Source organism: Lotus japonicus, chromosome 3 (assembly GCF_012489685.1).
Source record: "Lotus japonicus ecotype B-129 chromosome 3, LjGifu_v1.2".
NCBI lineage: Eukaryota > Viridiplantae > Streptophyta > Magnoliopsida > Fabales > Fabaceae > Lotus > Lotus japonicus.
Window position 1 is genome coordinate 54033632 of NC_080043.1, and position 21964 is coordinate 54055595.

General features: G+C 34.2%; 1 protein-coding gene across 1 annotated transcript; it reads right to left on the minus strand.

Annotated features, from left to right (window-relative positions):
• Positions 1-9775: 9775 nt before the first annotated feature.
• On the minus strand, positions 9776-14954 carry LOC130743302 (serine carboxypeptidase-like 20). The gene is made up of 14 exons (XM_057595493.1): positions 14662-14954; positions 14399-14544; positions 13926-14002; positions 13652-13774; positions 13445-13547; positions 13318-13355; positions 13142-13243; positions 12656-12736; positions 12332-12574; positions 11545-11610; positions 11353-11474; positions 10388-10501; positions 10117-10162; positions 9776-10016 (listed from the first exon to the last, which is right to left on the minus strand). Exons 1-14 carry the CDS (start codon positions 14802-14804, stop codon positions 9933-9935), a joined length of 1488 nt encoding a protein of 495 aa, XP_057451476.1. The 5' UTR covers positions 14805-14954; the 3' UTR covers positions 9776-9932.
• Between the last annotated feature and the right edge of the window lie 7010 nt (positions 14955-21964).

Consider the following 21964-nt stretch of genomic DNA (forward strand, 5'->3'; position numbering starts at 1 on the left):
ATATTCTGCCTCTGCAGTGGATAGTGCAATAGTAGACTGCCTCTTGCTTGCCCATGAGACTAAGTTACTTCCCAGAAATTGACAATTTCCAGAAGTACTTAGTTCTATCTCCAGCATAATCAGCATCACAATAACCTGAAAGCTTATACTCTGATGTTTTCTTATACATCAAGCCAAGGTTAGTGGTACCTTTCAGATATCTGAGAATTCTCTTAACAACAGTTAAGTGAGTTTCTCTAGGATCTGATTGGAATCGAGCACATAAGTGTACACTAAACAGAATATCTGGCCTAGATGCAGTTAAGTATAGAAGTGAACCTATCATTCCAAGATAGAGCTTCTGACATACTTTTCCATTGGCATCTTCTTTTTCCAGAATACGTGTAGGATGCATAGGAGTCTTAACAATTATTGATTCTGTCATATTGAACTTCATAAGTTCCTTTGTGTACTTGCTCTGATGGATGTAAGTAGCTTGTGGTTTTTGATCAACTTGTATTCCCAGAAAGTACTTGAGTTCTCCCATCATACTCATTTCAAATTCAGCCTGCATCATCTCAGAAAATTCTTTGCAAAGAGATGGATTAGCAGATCCAAATATAATATCATCAACATAAATTTGCACAATTAAGATATCATCTTTGTAAGTTATGCAAAAGAGAGTTGTATCTACTTTACCCCTTACAAACTCATTTTCCAGAAGGAATGAGCTAAGTCTCTAATACCATGCTCTGGGAGCTTGCTTCTGACCATAAAGAGATTTCTTCAATTTGAAAATATGGTCAGGGTTCTTCTCATCTTCAAAACCAGGAGGTTGGTGCACATACACTTCCTCTGAGATGTATCCATTCAGGAAGGCACTCTTAACATCCATCTGATGAAGAATTATGTTGTGATTCACTGAAAATGAGATTTGCAGTCTGATTGCTTCCAATCTTGCTACTGGAGCAAATGTTTCAGTATAATCTATTCCTTCTTGCTGATTGTAGCCTTGAGCAACTAGCCTTGCCTTGTTTCTGACTACATCTCCTTTTTCATTCAGCTTGTTTCTGAAAAACCCATTTGGTTCCAATGATGTGAGCACCTTGAGGTTTCTTGACAAGGTTCCAAACATCATTCTTGGAGAATTGATTCAATTCTTCTTCCATTGCCAGAATCCAGTCTTTGTCTTGAAGAGCTTCATCAATTGATTTTGGTTCAATTAAGGATACCAATCCCTTCAAACTAAGTAGGGTCTCTTCAGAGGGTCTGAATGCTGATCTGGTTCTGACTGGTTCATCTTTGTTTCCCAGAATCAACTCCTTAGAATGAGAGGCAACAATTCTGCTCTTCCTCTGAGGTTGTGAATCAGAGGGACCAACTTCCTCTGGAGAGTCTTCCTCTGGCTCAGCTTCCTCTGGAGCTTTGCCTTTATCAGAAACATTTATACTCATATCTGCAAACTTTTCAACTAGCTTTGATTGATCAGAGTCAAGCTTATCATCAAATCCTTCTCATTGCCTCCAAAGCCAACTTCGCCTCCAGGCTTAAGTTTTAGCTCTTGGAACATACGCCTTTCTCCCGTCATGTGACGCGAGCATCCACTGTCCAGATACCATGATTGGTGTTTCAGTGGAGCGATCAAGGATATCTGCAACATAGATAATCTTATCCTTAGGTACCCATTTTCTGGGTCCTTTCTTGTTAGTTACCCCAGAGGTTCTGATGACCTTGGGTTTCTCAACATGATAACATAAAGTGATTTGAGCATGATATTTAAGCATAGAAGGAGTTCCCTTTTTACGAGAAGGTTTAGCAACTTTAGCAGGCAATGATTCAGGCATAATAGTACCAGAGGGTACAAAATGTTCATGCAGAGGTTTAGCCTTAGGCATAGGAGGCTCATTTCTACTGGGTCCAGAATAGTCAATGCCACACATTCCATTTCTGCTTACGCCATAGATCATTGAAGTCATCAAGCTTCTATCTACGCTTTTAGCTAAGAATCTTTGAAATGATTTTTCATATTTAGATTCATTCTTTATATCAGAGGCATCACAAGCAACAACTTCTTCTAACTTAATAATCTGGTTTTTGAGCACAGAGTTAGAGTTAACTAAAGCATGATTATTTTCTTTCAGCTCAGAAATAATTTTCTCATGTTCAGTAGAAGTTTTAGAAACAGCAGAGAGATACTTTTTTAACCTTTTATGCTTAGTCAAGAGAGAGTTATATTTATCCATGATATCAGACAAAGCACATTTAAGTTCAGAGGTTGAGAAAGAAGCGAATACCTCATTTTCATCGTCAGAGTCTGGATCTTCCTCTGATGCTGATTCAGAGTTATTTGCTTCTTTTGACTCTGCTTCCTTGTTCTTGACAATAGCCATGAGTCCTTCAACAACTTCTCCATCAGAGTCAACATCCTCTGACTTTGATTCATCAAAAGTCACCATGAGGCCTTTCTTAGCTTTGAAATGCTTCTTTGGCTTCTTGTCCTTTTTCAGCTTAGGACAATCACTCTTGTAGTGCCCTGATTCTTTGCATTCAAAGCATGTGACTTCCTTTGATGAAGACTTCTTCTGACCAGAAGAAGATTCATTCTTTCCTTTATTCTTTCCAGAGCCTTTGTACTTGCTCTGCCTGTGCTTCTAGATGCGGTTAAGCCTTCTGGAGATCAGAGTCAGCTCATCCTCATCAGAATCTTCAGAGGCTTCTTCAGATTCTTCTTCTTCTGCTTGGAGAGCTTTAGCCTTTTCAGATTTGGATTTCAAGGCTATAAACTTCTTCTTCTGATCCTGATGTTCAGCACGCTTCAGTTCATGACACTTCAGTATGCTTATGAGTTCTTCCAGACTCATGATCAACATCTCTTGTAAGCTACAAGGAAGTTATCAGAGGCATCCAGCTTTTAGGAAGGCCTCTAAGAATTCTCATGACATGATCAACAGTTGTGTAACTCTTGTTGATAGGTCTAATTCCAGCAATGAGTAGCTGAAATCTGGAGAACATGTCCTCAATGGACTCACTGGATTCCATCTGGAAGGATTCATACTTTCTGATCAAGGCCAACGCCTTTGACTCCTTCACCTTCTTGTTTCCTTCATAGGTCATCTTCAAGGAATCAAAGATACCCTTAGCATACTCACGATCTGTGATCTTTTGATATTCTTCATAAGAAATAGCACTGAGAAGAATAGTTCTAGCTTTATGATGCAGTGAGTAAAGGTTCTTCTGCTCTGCAGTGATCTCTGTTCTGGAGATCTTCTTGCCATCGCCATCAACTGGACGCTCATAGCCATCCACTATAATATCTCAGAGATCTGCATCAAAGCTGAGAAAAAAGCTTTCAATCTTGTCTTTCCAGTACTCAAATCTTTGCCCATCAAACATAGGAGGCTTTGCACTGTAGACATATTTTTGCGCTTCAATGGTGGCAGCCATTTTATTTTTTCACACCGGCCCGGATCACTGAACATTGTTAGGTGTGGTAATCAGAACTTGCGCTCTGATACCAATTGAAGGTATGAAAAACGATAGAAAGGGGGGTTTGAATAGCGTTTTTAAAACTAAAAACTCGACCCACTTGAGATTTAAATAAATCTCTTCAACCACCAAAGATAAAAGCGCTAAGATAAAAGTTAAGGAAAGCACACAGATGATTTTATCCTGGTTCACTTGATAAATCCCTCAAGCTAATCCAGTCCACCCGTTAAGGTGATTTCTTCCTTCTTAGAATGAAGCCAATCCACTAATCAGAGTTTGTTACAACTGCACTTGCTACCTGCAAAGTGACTAACAATACACTGACTTAGCTATCACTAAGACTCACTCTCTTAGTCTTCTCTAGGATCCGACCAACCTTGGTCTCCTAAAGGAAAAACAAACAACTGTTTGAAGGTTTGGGTTTACAAAGAAATGCTTCTTAGAAAGCTAATAGTAAACACAATTCATACAATGTGAAGATAGAATGCTTTGAGAGAGTATTTGATTTTCACGTGAGCTTCTACAAAGTTCTTCCAAAAAGCATCTTTCATCTTCAGCCTATTTATATACTCCAAGGAATTAGGTTTGGAAGTTTGCATGGAATGCTACCGTTGGAGGGCAGATCTGGGCTTTCCAGGTTCTGCTGTGGCTGAATCAGTTAGGTAAGGTCGTGAGGAATGGTACAATTGCTTTTGTACTTTGGATAGCGACATGACCTTTATCCTTGTTGACTTCTGATCAGAGTGATGCTTCATATTGGAACTTGTGAAGCTTGGTGATCAGAGTCAGAGGGAAGCTTGGATCCTCTGACCTTTGTACCTTCTGCTTCTGGACTCAGAGGAGAAGTACTTGGTCTTCAGAGCCAGCTTACTCTTGGACTTCAGAATCTTCACTACTCAGCTTCTGACTTTCAGAGCTTCTGGACCTTCAGAGCTTCTGATCCTTCAAAGCTTCTGATCCTTCAGAGTGTCTGATTCTTCAGAGCTTCTGATCCTTCAGAGCTTCTAGTGAGCTGAATCCATATCAGAGCTTTATAATCTTCAGATCTTCTAAAGCTTGATCTACTGTTCAGATTGAACATAGTACGTGCGAAAGCGTTGCAGAGGTTACTCTTTGAGCATTGTGCTTCTGAATTATGTGAAATAGGACCAGAGTCTTGGCCGGTCATTAGAACACTCAGAAAACAACGTTAGAGTACCATAATTGTTCATACATAATAGTTAACATGTAATCATCAAAACATAGAGTGGTACTACTAGATCAAAACTTGATCTTACACTCCTCACGTCGCCCTCTATATGCTTGACGCGGATTGAGCGTGTGTCTCATCCTTCCTTCGCCTTGTCGACGTTGCGCTTCCATCAAGTGTCACTAGCAAATCAAGAATTTGACTCAGAAATTAAAAACCGAAGAGAATCGCACGAAAAAAACGAACTTCACTCGGTTAAACTATGCTCCACGTAGTCCGGGAATCGAAATCTACCGATCCCCACAGAGGCGCCAAATGTTCCTTCATGAACATTGAGATGAGGTATAGTACCTAAGATGCAAGGAGTGTGATGCGAGATTTCTAGAGAGAAGTGAGAGTGTAACCGCTTAGAGAGAGAAAGTAATTGAATTTTAAGCTTATTATTGCATAAATGAGCTAAGAGTCCCTTACAATTGGTATCCCTCCCCTATTTATAGTTTGAGGAGTTGGGCCTAGCGCCTCTAAATCATCCTAATGGGCCAGTTGGGCCTTCGGGACAAAGGCCCAAGTCCCTAATGTAATTCCAGCCTTAAGCCAACGCCCCTAGGCGAGGGACCCGGGGGTCTCGCCCAGTCCAACTTTTTTTTAACTTGACACATTGATTTTTCTTAGTGAAGCTCTGATATTGAATTTTTCCAATTTTTTTTTTAACTTGAAACAAATAATAGTTATATTTTTTTTTGAAACTAATAATAGTTATATTTGAGTTTGAAAAAAAATGTGTTAATTCATTTTTTGTATAAAATTAAAAAAACGAAAATTTGTATCTCATTAAGGAAATAGTAATTATTTATCAAAAATCTCACATTGAATATCGAAATTCTTTTATTTTAAAAAAGGTTTTTCATAAATGATTTTTATATATTGAACACTAATTTAAATCTGACGTTTTTTGGAAGGTATTCTTCATCAAACATAATAACCAAGAAAAACGAATATTGAGTGTATACCACATATGACTAACAGACTTCAAAACAACGATAATAATATAGGTCAACAAACCGTTTTAAATCTAGACCATGTATGGTCAAAACGAAATTCACATCAAAAAACATGAACATAATTTTCTCATATCTTCTCCTTCTTGACAACTTTCAAAAGCTTATTTCTCATCCTTAACAACTTTCAATACCTTTTGTTGGTAATCATCAACTGCAATTGAAAAAGACAAAAACTCAGTATTAGTTAACGGAAAAAATTCAGATGTAACAGGTCAATTGAATACAAAGTGCGAAAAAATACCTTTTATTGTCAATTCAACATCTGCAATTGAAAAAGCCAAAAACTCAGTATTAGTTAATGGAAAAAATTCAGATCTAACAATTCAATTGAATGGATAGTGGGAAAAACGGATAAAATTCAGATCTAAAAGGTAAATTGAATAGAAAGTGCAAAAAAATACCTTTTGATATGAGAAGTTTGAAACTTCAAATTTGCAGAATAAGGATGGAAAAAACACATTTTGAATATGAGATGAAATCAGCAATAAGAAGGTTGATTTATAGGAAATGATTTTGAAAATTACATTTAATGAGGGACAACCAAACCAAATTATAGGGAAATCATTGCATTTAATTAATTTGTGTGAATTGTTGTGGCTGTGACACTTGTCAGCCAGTGAGGGAGGTGGGATAAGAGTGAATCTCGGACTTCCACGTGTCTAATTCTTTCTGATAACGTTGTTCTTTTATAAAGTATATAGATGGTGTTCCTTTTTGCACTATTTCTAGCACTGATAATTCCAGTCTGTGTGTTAGTTTTGATGCCCAAGAGATCAAAGAGGCGGTTTGAGAATGTGAAGGGGATAAAAGTCCTGGTCCAGATGGATTCAACAACTAAACTTGAGAATTTTGTTATATTTGATGCAAAAGATATTTATAGACTCACATACATATTAGACTCCATAACGCTTTAGCATCCAATCAAGCCCATAGTAATGCAAAGGGTAAAATACACTTTCCTCCCTCGAGATTTCAAGAAATGACACTTCACCCTATTTTTATACAAAATCTACACTACACCCCATTTAAATCAAGTTTCACAACTTAAAACTTTTTCAAAATGTAAAGAAAAAAAGACTTATTTTATTACTTTTCTCAATTTATATATGAAGTTAAATTAAATTAATTTCATTGAATATTTATTTCCAAAACCTAAATGCTTATTTTGGATAATTAAGAATACTATTTCACTTGCAGACCAAAAACTACTTTATTTTTTGTGATATTGTTAAAGTCTAGAGAGGCAACCTCCACTACAAGAATTATGTGTTTTAGTGACAAAAATTAGTGACGACTATTAATTTCGTCACTACTATTAATTTTGTCACTAAATATCTATTATTTGTGGCTGTTTTCTATTTCATCACTCTTACTATCCGTAACTGTGACAAAATAAAAAATTGTCACTAATATTATTTGTAATAGTGATTAAACCATAAATCGTCACTAATATCATTCGTAACAGGGACCAAATTAATAATTTTCATTGATACCACCCATAATAGTGACCAAACTATAAATCATCATTAATAGCATTCGTAATAGTGACTAAATTAAAAATTGTCACTAATACTATTCATAATAGTGATCAAATTATAAATCGCTATTAATACCATTCGTAATAGTGACCAAAATAAAAATTGTCGCTAACGATTTTATTAATAGTGATGAAAATATAAGTGTCAAAATTAACTCGTCGCTACTAAAAAATTAATTAATTTTAATTAATTTCTTATTATAAAATAATGTTTTTGAAAGTTCTTATATTATAAAATCATCATTGATGTTATAGGATAAGATGAGACATTATATGATAAAATTATGGCTTAATACATCAGAAGATCCCTGAAATTGTAAAGGGAATCAGTTCAAGGGCCTGTAAAATTTTCGCATCAAATTGGGTCCCTAAGAATTTTTTTTTAATTCAATTAAGGCCAAAGTGTGTCTGATGCTGAAGTGGCTTCAATTTTAGCCTAGTCAGCTTTTCCACGTGGCATTTGGAATTATTTATTAATTGAAAAATTCTAAAACTTAACTTTTTATTTCCAAACCCTCTCAAATTAACCCTAAATCATCTTCTCATAACTTAAAAAAAAAACTTAATCTAACCTAATAACTTAAAAAACCTAATATAATCAAATACTAATCCCTAATCTAATCTGAGAATCCCCAATTAAGCCCTGACTTTTCATCTTCATTCTCCATCCCCAATTTCAACCCTAGAGTGGAAGAAGATAGAACCATCTCCCCACCTTCATCCTCATCTGGCCAACACAGGAACTGGCACAAGCAGATCTGGGTTATCTGCAAGAGATGCAAGGAAACGTTCATCCCCTCTTCCAATTCCTCTTCTTCTAGCCGTTTCCACCCTTCCTTTTCCGCACTCCCGAGGCCATGAGACCCACCGACGTTGCATCAAGTTTGGTAAGAATGAATGCTCCGAATTTCTGCTTCTAGGCCCTGTATTGCTTCTTCATCTAACCTTCATATTCAAGCCCCAAAACCTTCCCCAGCACCCACGATTTCTTGGCCCTGTCGAAGATTGCCCCCGTTCCTCTTATCCCTTGGACATGTTCTTTTACACGATTCCATTCACCTTCATCGATACCAGAAGAGGGTTTCATATAAATCTCTGCGCGTGACTGCCTTACACCTCTTGTTCGAAGATCTCTGGTCACATGAACAACGGCTGGTGCTGGAATTTTAATTTTGGTTGTTGTTCTTGGTGATGGAGGAGGAAGGAGACCTTGGTTCTTGTCTGGGTTCAATTTGGGGATGGAGAAGATTTGTAATTGGGTTTCAATTTGGGGATGAAAGGGTTTAATTAGGGATTGGTTATAATTAGATTATTAGATTAGTTTATTAGTTAGATTATGTAATTGTTTAGTTAAGGGATTATTAGATTAGGTTTTTTTTTTAAGTTTTTTAAATTATTTTTTCTGATTAAATGATTGAGTTGGAATTATTATTTTTTTTTTTAATTAAAAAAATTTATAAAAGCCACGTGTAATTGATGACTAGGACAAAATTGAGATCTGGCAGCATTTGGCCTTAATTGAATTAAAAAAAAATTCTAAAGACCCAATTTGATGCAAAAAATTTTCAGGCCCTGGATTTGATTCCCTTTACAATTACAGGGGCCTTCTAATGTATTAAGCCTAAAATTATATAAGATATTATGAGATGAGATATGATAATATAAGATAATGCATGATAAGATAATATGAAGAATCGGGCACGCCCCATCAAGGCGACTCGACCTCTACTCAAGGGGCTGCGACCTTGGCGAGGCGGGACCCGATGCAAAAGACGCACTTCACCCTCATGAACAAGGGTTCAACGTCTTGCGAGCACGTGAACTAGACTCGCCCCATTAGGGTGACCTAACCTTTACTGTATTTTCTTTCTTGAAAGGGTCTTTGAGATCAACACTAAGTTTTATTTGGGTCCTATCAGCCTCTAAGGTCAATATTAGGCCCTATCAGCCTCTAAGTTTGATGATGTGATGAGGATATTATTGTTGCTGATGAACTGATAGCACGTTAGGGGTATATATTTATGATGTAACATACTATATGTATTGTCAAATCTAGATGTGATGCTTGTATTACACATTGTCTTCGTGAGTTGACCATCGCATGCCTTGTTTGTATTTTTGGGTTTGGGCAGTCAGGAAACTGTCAAACGATGACAAGTGGCAATGTGAGCAGTTGCTACTCTACATGAAAGAACAGTGGAAGACTTGAAGAGTAGAGTTGGAAGTAAGGCTAGTGCCTTTGGGTAGAGATGCTTACCATATTGGTAAAAGTTTGCAGGATACTTTTAATTATGAGTAGGATTTGGGTAGATTTTGGTACATTGCTTTCCTGCGGTTCCCAGGTGTGGAAATCGTAGGGAGTGTATCGGATCTATGAAGTCATTGCATAACGGATTCCTTGTTGAGTCTAATTCTATTTGTTATGTACTTGCCTTGGTCAAGAATAGATGTAAATTTAGTTAGGGTTAGGAGTATGCATGACATATTTTAGAAATACTTTGAAAAGAAAAAAATATATTCGCATTTGTGAACTATGAAAACAGGTTGCATATTTATTGAAAAGAAATGAGAGAAACGAAATGTGTATTTCACTAATACAAATATAACTTATCGTTTCCAAACCCCAGTAGATCATTAATAAATTACAAAGATATATTATTCCTTATATTTTCGAATTTTTTCATAATGGCAATCCAGTGAGAAAGTGTGTATAAAATTCCAATGCCTCTCGCGGTTTATATTCCGGAACAGTATGTCCAGCTCCCTGCACCAATATAATTAAATATTAACATATTCACATTTTAGGTACTAATTAGCAATTTCACAGACACATTTAATATGTAATGACACACCCAGACACAAACCTTTATAGTCATAAAAGTAAGATTTTTGTCATATCCTTGAGTAAACCTGCAACCAACAAAGATAATTAACTCAATTTCTAGTCAAGATTTGGTATATGATGTGAAAATACAATGTCAGGGACATGTTTTGGTAACAGGTTGCAATCTTGTGTCCTGAACTCCTTGTGCCAAGTACCAGAAAATGTGTTCTAGCATGCTTCATAAAGTGATTAAAATAATTGAAGGTTCATTGAGTAGGATAAGCTAAGAGGGAAATTGAACTAGTAGGTACCCAGCAACTTGATCATTGGAGAACCAAGGCCTCCATTCATCAACAATCTTGTATCCCATTGATCTCGTCCATGCTTCACTCCCCGTAAAAGGAACACACATGTCATGATCACCACTGCAAGAAACAATAAATTTTTTAAGTTATTTAAAATAAGAATTATGACTGTCACAATAACTTGTAAGACAATCAAACCCTAAATACAGTTGAATCCTGCAGTTTAGCAATGGCAATTGGCAATGAAATTCAAAATATGAAAGCAGCTAACAATGCACTACTTTTGACCTATTCCGAGGCATAAACCTGAAAATTTCTCCTACAGATGAATTAAAAGCTAAGAGAGTAAAAAAATAAATGGAAAATGCATATATAGGCACACTCGTTGAAAGATTCTGGTAGAACTGAAGCAGAACCAGAATAAAAATAGAACAGAACAACAGAATATGAAGTATTATCCAATAATCTTCTCTCTGAACAATGTGATCCTGAGGTAAAAGATGGCATGCGGATCACTTTTCTGCAGGGTATTTGTGAAACCTTGATCCACTTCAATTACAATTCCAAACCTTTCCTATTTTGTTTTCATTCACCTCTCTCCTATAAAGCCAAAATCCAAACTAACTCTAGATATTCCAATTAGTTAGTCTGGGTGTTATCCTCGGCTACCTGTCTAGTGTAGACCCTTTTGTCACCGCATACTATCAGATTCAAATCAAATAAACTAATAAATAGTAGCTTACTTAACACTCTACAGTGGTTATTTTAAAAATAGTTCACATACCAATAAGATCAAGGACAAATGCAATGAAGGAAAATATAATAAATCCAGCCATCTCAAATAAAAGAGAAAACTTCTATTTCTTGTATTTCATACCATCCACTGTTACAAAAAATTGCACCTATGTGTATAGCAATGGAATAGTTTTGGCTACCAGAACTCAAAATATGCTTTCATGCTGGAAATTAACCTGTATATAAGGGCTCGATATCCTTTGGAAGTTAGGTTCTTGTGGTATTTGATCATGCTCCCAGCATCATGATTGTATCTAATCCTGCCCGTGCATAAATCCCATTGACTGACCAAACTTGTCTGTTTCATCAGAAAGATCAAGATCATTACTTTCACAACCACAGTAAAGGTATCTTGCTTGAAATCTCACCTTTGCAGTGTGAATTGCTTTCCTGACTGCTTCATTGTTCAACCATAATTTTGCGACTACATCATCCTAAAGATAACATTAGATCTTGTTACTAGTCAAACAGCGATTGACATTATCAACTATAAGAATGATGATGATGATAATATCTGGTATATAGAACCCTAGCAACATTTGATTAAAGAAGATTTGATACAATAAGACAGAGTGAAAAGAAAAAACTGTTACCATCAAAATGGGAAATATTATCTCAAAAACTTGTTCGTCTAAACTAAATTATAACAAGTGGGAAGGATAAAAGTGAATCGTTGTTGTGAGAGAAGAAATCTATAGAGCTTAAAATCCCTTAACAATAGTGACTATTAAAACACCACTACTAGAGACAAGAGCTCATTTTATGAGGAAACAATTTGGTACCTATAGCATATGGCAAATCGTTATTTGCCAGATATCTATCCGAACTAGTTTAATTCTTATCTGAATTGATGAAGAAGCAATGTTTTAAATATGTAAGGTTTAACACAAGATAGAAGACACCTTTTAATGGTGTATTTCATATTAGCACCTTTCTCTCACTAACTTGAGCACATTTTCAGGATTGTTCATCATTTTACAATTTAGCTATCACCTGTTACTTTTTTACAAAAGATGAAATAATTAGTAGTTCTCTATTTTTTGGCAATAAAGCATTAGTAAATCTGAGGTGTGTGCAAGTAGACAGTAAATTTTATGCAATAATCAAGCTATAAAAATCAATTGGCAGTGGGGAAGTAGTAGTAAAGAAACCCACAGTGCACGGAACATCATTGCTATCCATCAGTTGAGGCCAAGTTGGTACAATTCCTTCTCTCACAGGTGCTCTTAGGGGCCAAGCGCGTCCAAACATCCTTTTCCTCACAGGAAGAGGTTTCTCAGTCTCACCCAACTTCCGGAAGCTAGGTGGCAATCTAATATAGGAAGCTTTAATCTTCTCGGCCTCTGTGCCATGATAGCATGGTTCTAGAATGTCATATATGTTCAACCCATCAACATCCTAAAATAGAAAGAACGACCAATGAGTGCATAAATCCACTTAGTTCATTTTCCTACCATCACTATCATATAGTTAACTCACCTGCTCAATTTTGTTAAGCTTGCTTGTACAATTTTCACTGAGTGGATTGTAGAAATTCCCTTTGCATTCACCATTAGCCTCCTGTAGCAGCAAGTAACAAGATTAAATGAAACATTCAAAAGAAATACAGATTGCCATATTTTACAATGGAAAATTCATTCCAGATAACATAATGGTTCGGTGATGTATCTAACATGATAGATTATCTTATTTCAAGCTAAACAGTGTTGGAAATTTTTATCTCAAGTAAGTCCAAAACAAATCAACCACTGAATAAGTCAATTAGGTTCTCAGAAACGAAAATTAGCTTGCCTGAAAAGGCACAAAATGTGACTAACTTTTGAATTGTCTGGATATGGCAGAAAGTACTAACAATTTAACATACTTCAGATATAAAAAAAAAAAGCAATGAATTTAATTGATTATAAGATGATAAAATGATAAGTCACCGGGTGACGTTGCTATAACTGAGGGGTTTATTTACACCTCAAACAGTTCATCTGAAATTATACCCATCCCGTGTACAAATGGAACAAGTGCATTTCCATCAAATTTGTCATCTGTAACACCATTTCCAATCATGTAACCCTGCAAACAATGACTTTCAGATTGCAGCCACAGGTTTGAAAATATAAATTGATCACTTAAAGATAAAGAAAGACCTTGAAATTCAGATTGGGCGTTACACCAGCGTCAATTCCTGTATAAAGATAAAAAAACTGCACATAACTCGCGATTCTAACACATTTATCCGACACTTAAAGAGCAAAACTTTCTACTTTCTAGTACCTTTTGCTACTTCAGAAGCAAGAGTAGGCACATAAATTCCAGCATATGACTCTCCAGCAATGAAGAATGGGTTGGAAAGGAACTCAGGATAGAGTTCAAACCACTTATTTGACAAAAGCAAAAAAGGTTGAAATGTAAGAAAATTGAGAATACAGACTTTTTTATTCAAATATGACAACAAAATCTTGAAGTTCTTTCCTTAACTACCTTAAGGAGAAAGGCATGCGAATCAGAGGCAGTTTTAATGTCTCCTGTTTCATAATCAGTTTCATTCTCAGAGTATGAAAACCCCACACCAGAAGGAGAATCCAGATATATAATATTGGATACCTATAATACAAAACTGAACCATACATAAATTGATCATAGCAAAACACAACTAATAATTGATGAATTACACAGATACTCAACCCAAAAACATAACTATGAGAAGAAATCAGCATTCTCTCTCTAAATTCAATATGATTCAAAAAGTTCAAACCTTTGACCAGCTGTATGGATTCAGATGCAGCGTTGGCAGGCTTCCCTTATTCTTTGCAGCTTCAAAATTAAAAGGGCCTGAAAGCGCATCATCAATTTCCACTTGATTAATAAATCAAATTACAATTCCAATTTCAAGAAGAATTAAGGAAAATTGAAGACAGAGCAACAAAAAAATAGAACACCAAGTCGTGGTTCCGGTCATGGAATAGATGAAATAAACTATTGGGAAGCATATCAAATACTGGATCTGATGAAATAGGATGAATTGAGACCGTTGTGATAAAAGAAATGGAATCGAATGTGCAAGCACTGTCAGTTATTCTGCTGATGGTTTAATTAGGATAGCTAGCAAATCTACTTAGAAGAAACTAAAGTGTTGAACAAGTGCAACAACCGTTTATGGGTTACATTTCTTCTTGTTCACCCTAAATGTATCAGAGAAGTGCATTAACTGGAAAAAAAAAAAGTTACCATGTTCGTATACGAAGCCATCGAAGCTAGAGCAACCAGGTCCACCATTAAGCCACAGAACCACTGGATCCTCAGAAGGTTTACCTTCTGACACAACGAAATAGTAATATAAGTTCCTTCCGTGCTTTGCATCCACTGTTACATACCTTCAATAACAAAAAAAAACAACGAAAAATGGGTCAAAAATTCAAGAACAACGGAAAAGGAAAAGGAAAAGCGCACAAATTTGTGAGTAGCAATTTGAGAAGTGAGAATTGAATTACCCAGCATAGTGCTTGGAAGGTAATGTGCCATTGAAACCTGGAATCTCTGTTACAAGCGCAGTCTCTGGTGCTGATTGGGTCAGGACAAAGCACAGGTAAAGGTGAAGTAACACCAAATAGAGTGTGCCAAGTGCCTTGGCCATTCTTGCTGGTTAAAATGGAGCAAATGAGAAAAATAAAAGAAATTATCTTTTATCTTGTAAAGAATAACACAGGTTGAAGCCTAATTTATAGACATCGTGATGGGTCTATATTCTGTACCATTGGACCCAAAATAAAATAAAGCTTCAACTTGTGATGATATCTTGGTTACCTTAAAAGGCAAGAGCTGTTACAAATACAATGATTAAGGGAGAGAAGATCAGCAACAATTTTGGCAGGAAAGAAACCAACAAATTAAAAAGGAAATGTTTATTATGACACTCATAATCCCTTCCATGTAAGTGATGTATGATAAAAGAGAAATGAATAATATTATTTTTGATGTGATATGAAAAGATGAAGAGATAGGAAAAGAAAATGAGTGGAGAGAGGATGAAGAAAAAAATTAGGATGAATATACAAAATTCAATTAAAAATTCAACAAAACTTTTTTACGAGAGTTTTATTATGTCTGATTATAGAGGTTGTCTAAATAATCAATTATAAAGTTTGGGTTAAATAATCTATCATCCAATCACAATAGAGATAAATGAGTTGGAAATAAATTAATAAATAAAATATAGAAATTTCAACTCACTTATCTGATTGGATGATGGGTTATTTAACCCAAACTTTATCATGGGTCATTTAGACAACCCTGATTATATATTTCTAATTTATGTTTGTAGTAGAGATAAGCTGTGTCATCAGACTCGGACCGAACCGCCGGTTAGACCGGTTGAACCACGAATCGATCCAACCGGGTACCGGTCTCGGTCTGAGGATCGGATCGGCCATGCATTCAGACCGTTGTGAACCGGCCAGACCCGGCCGGGTTGGTTAAAAAACCGGTAACCCGGCCTTACCGGTTGGACCAGTAAGCTAGTAAAAAAAATTATCTGATGCTCAAAACGACGCTTTGGACAGAAAAGGGAAAAAATAAAATTGCAGTCCCCTCAAAACGGAGCATTTTACACAGGCTTCAGTTTCATAGGGTTTCTAATTTGGCTCCATCAATTAGCTGATGCAATCCCCTTGCAATGAGAGCTACAACACTTTCGTTCACTTGCGACCCTGTTGTTTTTGACACTGAGCTCTGCAATATATTAGTTTGTAGGTAAAGAAGAATAAGAAAGAGAAGAGGATGAAGGAAAAATAATTGTTGGCTTTCAATATAGGTGCCCACTAGGGTGGACAACTTTGAAATTGGTCCACCCATGGACCAAGGGGTTCTTTAGTAATTTACAACAGATAAAAAAAATTAAACCCTAAAATTTTCACCCCTTCATCCACTCTAGCCGTTTTCACCATCTTCCTCTCCTCTCTGATCTCTTCTGCTCTCCACCACCATCACCTTCTTCTTTTTCCTCTTCTCCGGCCATCTCTGCGGCTCTCGTCTCTCGGTCTCTTCTTCTCTTCACTTGTCATCCTCTCCGCCGCCATCACTTTCTTCCTTTTCGTTTCTGCACTTCTCCGGCCACCACCTCCTCCTCTTCTTCTTCTCCTTCGGCCCTCTCCGACCCTTCAATCTCCCTTAAATCATCAAAATCCTCACCTTTCTCCCTGAAATCCGGCATCCCCATCACTTCCCGTCATCAACTTCATCAGATCGGAGCAAAGGTGCTTCCTTTTCCACCAGATCGGACCAAAGGTGGTTCCTTTTCTACTTGATCGGAGGAAATAAAGATCTTTTTCACACATGCAATCGATTTGAGGTATGCTTTTGCAGATTGGAGCAATACTGCAAGGTTGGAGCTTCTCAATCAAGACCAAGCTTCGGTAATTTTTTTTAATGTTTTTTTCGATGTAATATTGCAAATAATTCCCTCTTTTGTTCTGCAGTTTTTGTGTTTTGTTATGTAATATTTAAAAAATTTATAAATTCGTAATAAATTTTATGACTATTCAATGCAAAGATGTTGAGAAAGTGAGAATGACAGTGTTTTTTGGTGCTGCTGCTGCATTTCCTTTTCCGTTTCTATTTTGAAGATGTTCAACACTTTGATAAGAACAAAGAACTGAGATGTCCTTCTCACTTGCCATCTTCATGTTTTTCTTTAACTAAGATTAACTCAAATTGATTCCGTGTTCAAAAAAAATATCACAGTTACTTTTGTATTTCGATCTTTGGGTTAGTGTATACAGAGAATGGTTTGTTGGTAGGGAAGAAGTGTGAAACTTACATTTTTACACTTTTTTTCATCTATCAAATCCTGACCATTCAATTAGAGAATATTCTAAAATGCTAAAATCTAATGGTTATAAATCATGGTGCACCGGTGGACCAGTTTATTAATAGTCCACCCTAGTGGGCACCTTCAATATATACTGTTGCAGAAAAAACGAGCCAGTAGAGAGAAGAAAGGGAGACACAGCCGCACAAAGGAAAGTTAATTGTGTAGGTTATGTATTAGCTTTCTAGGGTTTTCTATTTTGTGGGCTTGTTAGTTTGACCCAATCTTATTTTTTAAGCATAAGTTTTCCTGTGGGGAGAACCAAATATATATAAAGCTTTTTTTTGTTGAAAATTACCCACCGTAAAGAACAATACAAATATAGTATATACATATATTTTTTAACAAAGATAGTATATATATCTTATTAATAGTTTAATAGATATGTACATATATAACATTTAAAAATTGAAATTTAGCATTTATCTAGTTAAACGGTTCAACCAATGACTCATTGGTTCGACTATTAACCCATCAACCCAGTACCCCGACCGATTCGATCTCTTGGTCGAGTTTGATAACACTGGAGATAAGTATTAGATTTTTATATCATCAAAGAAAGTTTTCAAAGTGTAGCATTAATTAAAAAAGTTTGGTGAAATAGCAAAATTTAACTAGAAATAATACCCGTGCGTTGCACGGGTAGATTCACAATATTCTTAAAATTATATATAATTTTTATAGTTTTAATAAATATATAAATATTAAAATATTTTTAATTATAAAATATAATAAATTAAATAATAGTGGAGGTGAGACATTTCATTGAATAGAATTAGAGTTCGCTAGAACTAAATAATTAATATTACTCAAATTTAATAATTGATATTTTTTTAAAGAAAACTTTATTGAAACGCAATAAAAATGGAAACAACCTTCTCATTTAGGTAATTACATTGGATCACAATATACCCATATTTGTTGTTCCCTACTACACCCTTGGTTTGCCACAATGTTTCTCTCACGCAATACATGCATGATGCACCACACTAACACACTGAATTACAGGCATCAAATGATCTTTATGATTAAACACTTGTTCCCATTTTCATGACCTCCTATCTCCCTTAGATACTCACTCAACCACTAAGGAGGAATCACTCTCAACCACCAAATTTGAAAATTTAATATGCTGGCAAAATAATAAAGCATGTAACACTACTTGAACCTCTCTCTCAAAAGCACCCAGCATTCCAGTTCCTTTTGCAAAGTAACCTGGCACCTTCCCTCCATGATCGCTCAAAACTCCGCCAATACCACTCACCCCAAGGTTCCCTTTCGACGCCTCATCCATATTTAAACTTCAAAGCGGTGGCTAGCGTTGGCTCTCAATACACTATTTGTGGCATCTTTTGTGTTCATAACATATTAATTTAATACTTTATATCAACAATAAAGTAATTTTAACTTTTAAAATTATAATAAGAAATAATTTTATTGGTGTAAAGAATTATTTATTAAATTTAAATTTATTCAACTTTTGTCATTGTTATTTTATTTTAATATTCTTTCTCAAGTCATTTCTACTAATATATAATAGATCAAAAATTATATTTAAAGAATGTTTTCATCCAATACACACATTATATTTAATAAATACCTATAGAGCGATACTTTTTATTTAAAGAATATTTTGTCTTAATTATTTTTTAATAAAAATTATAATAATTAATATAAACTCTCAATCTTTTTTATATATAAAAATATTACTTAATTTTATTTTAATTTTCTCCGCTCCAACTTGTGGTTGATAATTAATATTCTAATTTTTTTCAATTGATATTGAATAAATTATTTTTTGTATACGTAACTGAAAATTTATAATAAATAGTTAATACAGTTAATACAAACATTTAATGTATATAATATTTTTATTATTTAATATATAGTACTACCAAATGGTTTAATGTAGTTTTTTTTTGTTGATGATTTTTTTCCTAAAATAAATAAATAAACTCTTATATTTAATGTAGTTTTTTTTGTATGAGTAAAGTAAAAAATAAATTCAAAATTTAGTTTATAGTTTTATTATTTAATGTAGGTAGCTAAATAGTCTCTAGTTAATTTCTTTCAGTTTTCAATCTTTATATTTAATTTATTTAATAAAAAGAATTTTTTTATTACATAATTTAATACAAAGGTTATGTTAGTAGTTTCAGCCAATTTAAAACTCAAAGAGTACCTTACGTTTGGATGCAAGATATGTAGATAAATGACAAAAGGTATAATGTAGCACCCAAATATCTCATAATTCATCAAGGTTTTGTGCATTTTTCAAAAGTTATGTTATATTGGCATGTGTAAAGTCAAAAAAACAAAATGATTGACATGTTTCAAAAGTAACATTATATTGAAAGTAATACAAATTTAATTTGTTCAACTTCATTATTTAATGCATTTAATACTTTATAGCTCAAGTGAGCTTTACATATATACTAGATATTATACCCGTGCGTTGCACGGGTTTACCAACAATATCTTTTAAGATAAAAATACTCAATAAAAATTATTATAGTTTAACTAAATAAAAATTAAATAATTTTAATTATAAATATTAAAAAATTGTGTTCAGAAATTTTAATAAATATTATTTATAGTTCTTTTTGTATAAATAATTAATATTACTAAAATTTAATTAGCATAGAAATAATTTTAACAATTAAAAATTATTTATTTAATAATATGAAAATTTATTAAGTTAATTTGAAATATATAAATTACGTAAAAAATATTAAGTAATAAGTCTTTAATGTCATGAAATAAGTTTTAATATCATTTTTTATATTTCTTACCTGAAAAGTCATTTGTTGTGACATATCAAGACCAAGAAGAATAAATTAATTTTAAATTTTGGAATTATAATAAGTGACAACTTCAATAGCCTTTTGATAAAAAAAAATAGCCTAAAATATTATCTTGTGAATTTAATTTTGTTTCCAGCTTATTTGGTTTACGAATGTTTTTACACAGCCGATAGTCATGAGGCTAATCTAGAGCTGTCAATACGGGCCAGCCCGGCCCATATGGGTCAGCCCGTATGGGTTGGGTTGAAAACGGGTTGGGTTGTGTCAACCCGGGGCCTTAACGGGCCAGGAAAATATGAACCCAACCCGGCTCGCTACGAGATCGCGGGTTGGCGGGCTGGCTCGCGGGTTGGGTGAAAAAAAAATATAAAAAATAGATAAATTGGATTAGAAAATGTTTTAAAAAAATAATTTCACAAAAATACTTAAAGAAATTGGCAACAACTCATAAGAAAGAGGTTTATCAACCCATTAATTTGTATGTCACATTTGAAATATAGTAAAGTAACTTTTTGGTTACAAAATATAGTAAAATAATTTAGTTGACAAGATTTAAAAACACAATTATTTTACTGTCACATTTAAAATAAGATAAATAATAGAATAACAATAAATAAAACACAAAAAATTGTCTCAAATTTAAAGAAATGAAAATTTCCATTTTTCTATCTAAAAGTAATCCATAAAACTAACCTTAAATTAAAGACAAATAAAATAATTTTTTTTAATAAAAAATAACTCTAACCCGACGGGTTGGCTCGCTTGACCCGCGGGTTGGCTCGTCTAACCCGCGGGTTAAACGAGCCGGGTTGCACTAACCCAAGTTCTTTTCGAGCTGGAATTTAACCAACCCAACCCGGCTCATTTAGCCAACCCGTCGAGCTGGCTCGCGGGTTGGAACCCATATTGACAGCTCTAGGCTAATCCCTTGAGGCTCTACGATGACGTTAAGTGGATAAGCCTGGCTTCTCACAATAAACATTTGTTCAACTTTGACAATTATTATTTTTCTCTATTATGCTTCCTTGAGTAATTTTTACTAATATATCATAGATCAAAAAATATTTAAATATTTTTTTATCCATATTATTTACTATTAAATAATTTTAATATTTAATATTTGTCAAATGCTAAACTTAAGATAATTTTAGTGTTTTTTTCTAAAAAAGTCAAAAAATTGATGAATTTTGTTTTTTAATATAAGTACTTGAATATTTTTTGACAATACCATTTTTTTTAATATATTATTACAAATAAAATTTATTATTTGTTAATGTATTTTAATACAAAGGTATAAGAGTTTTATGGTTTAAGGTATGTAATGTAAAACTCAAGTCTCATGTACATATAAATAGAATTTTTTAATTTTAAATCTTTATATCTAAATTTTTTAATAAATATTATTTTCTTATTGAATTTAATTTTTAATATTTGTGAAATACAAAATTCATGTAAATTTTGTGTTTATGAATATAATGTTGTTATTTAATGTAAGTAGTTGAATAGTTTTTGACAATATAAATTTTTTCATTTTAATTTTATTATTGTTTAATCTATTTATTACAAAGTTATTTTTGTATGTTTTTAATACAATGTAACACTTGAGCTTTTCTTATGTATTTAATGCTAAAGCTCAAGTGTGCTTTACATATATATATATATAGATTTATATATAGATTATTTATACATTCTAAAGATAAATTGTAACTTATAGGAATTGATTACTGCACCACCCCTATCCATCCTACATGTCCCCTAGCTCTCAATAATTAAATTAAATCAATGTAAATAAATTGATTTAAATTAATTATTGAGAGTTAGGAAACACCTTCCCCCAGTATTTTAAGACTCGGCTCGGACCGGCCGGTCCGACCGGTTGGACCGAGACTCGGTGACCTGACCGGTCCGAGTCTCACGTCAGACCGGTTGTGCAAGTCACTCGACTGGAACCGGTTTGAACCGGCCGGTTTAACGGTCAAACCGGTGACTCGGCCGGTTTTTTATTGAACCGGCGAGTCACCCATTTCTTGTTTTTTTTTGTTAGTTTGTTAACGGTGGGCTAGATAGAAGCCCATTTTCCAATAATTATTTAACCCTTTCACATTGTTTTTTTTTTCAGTCCAG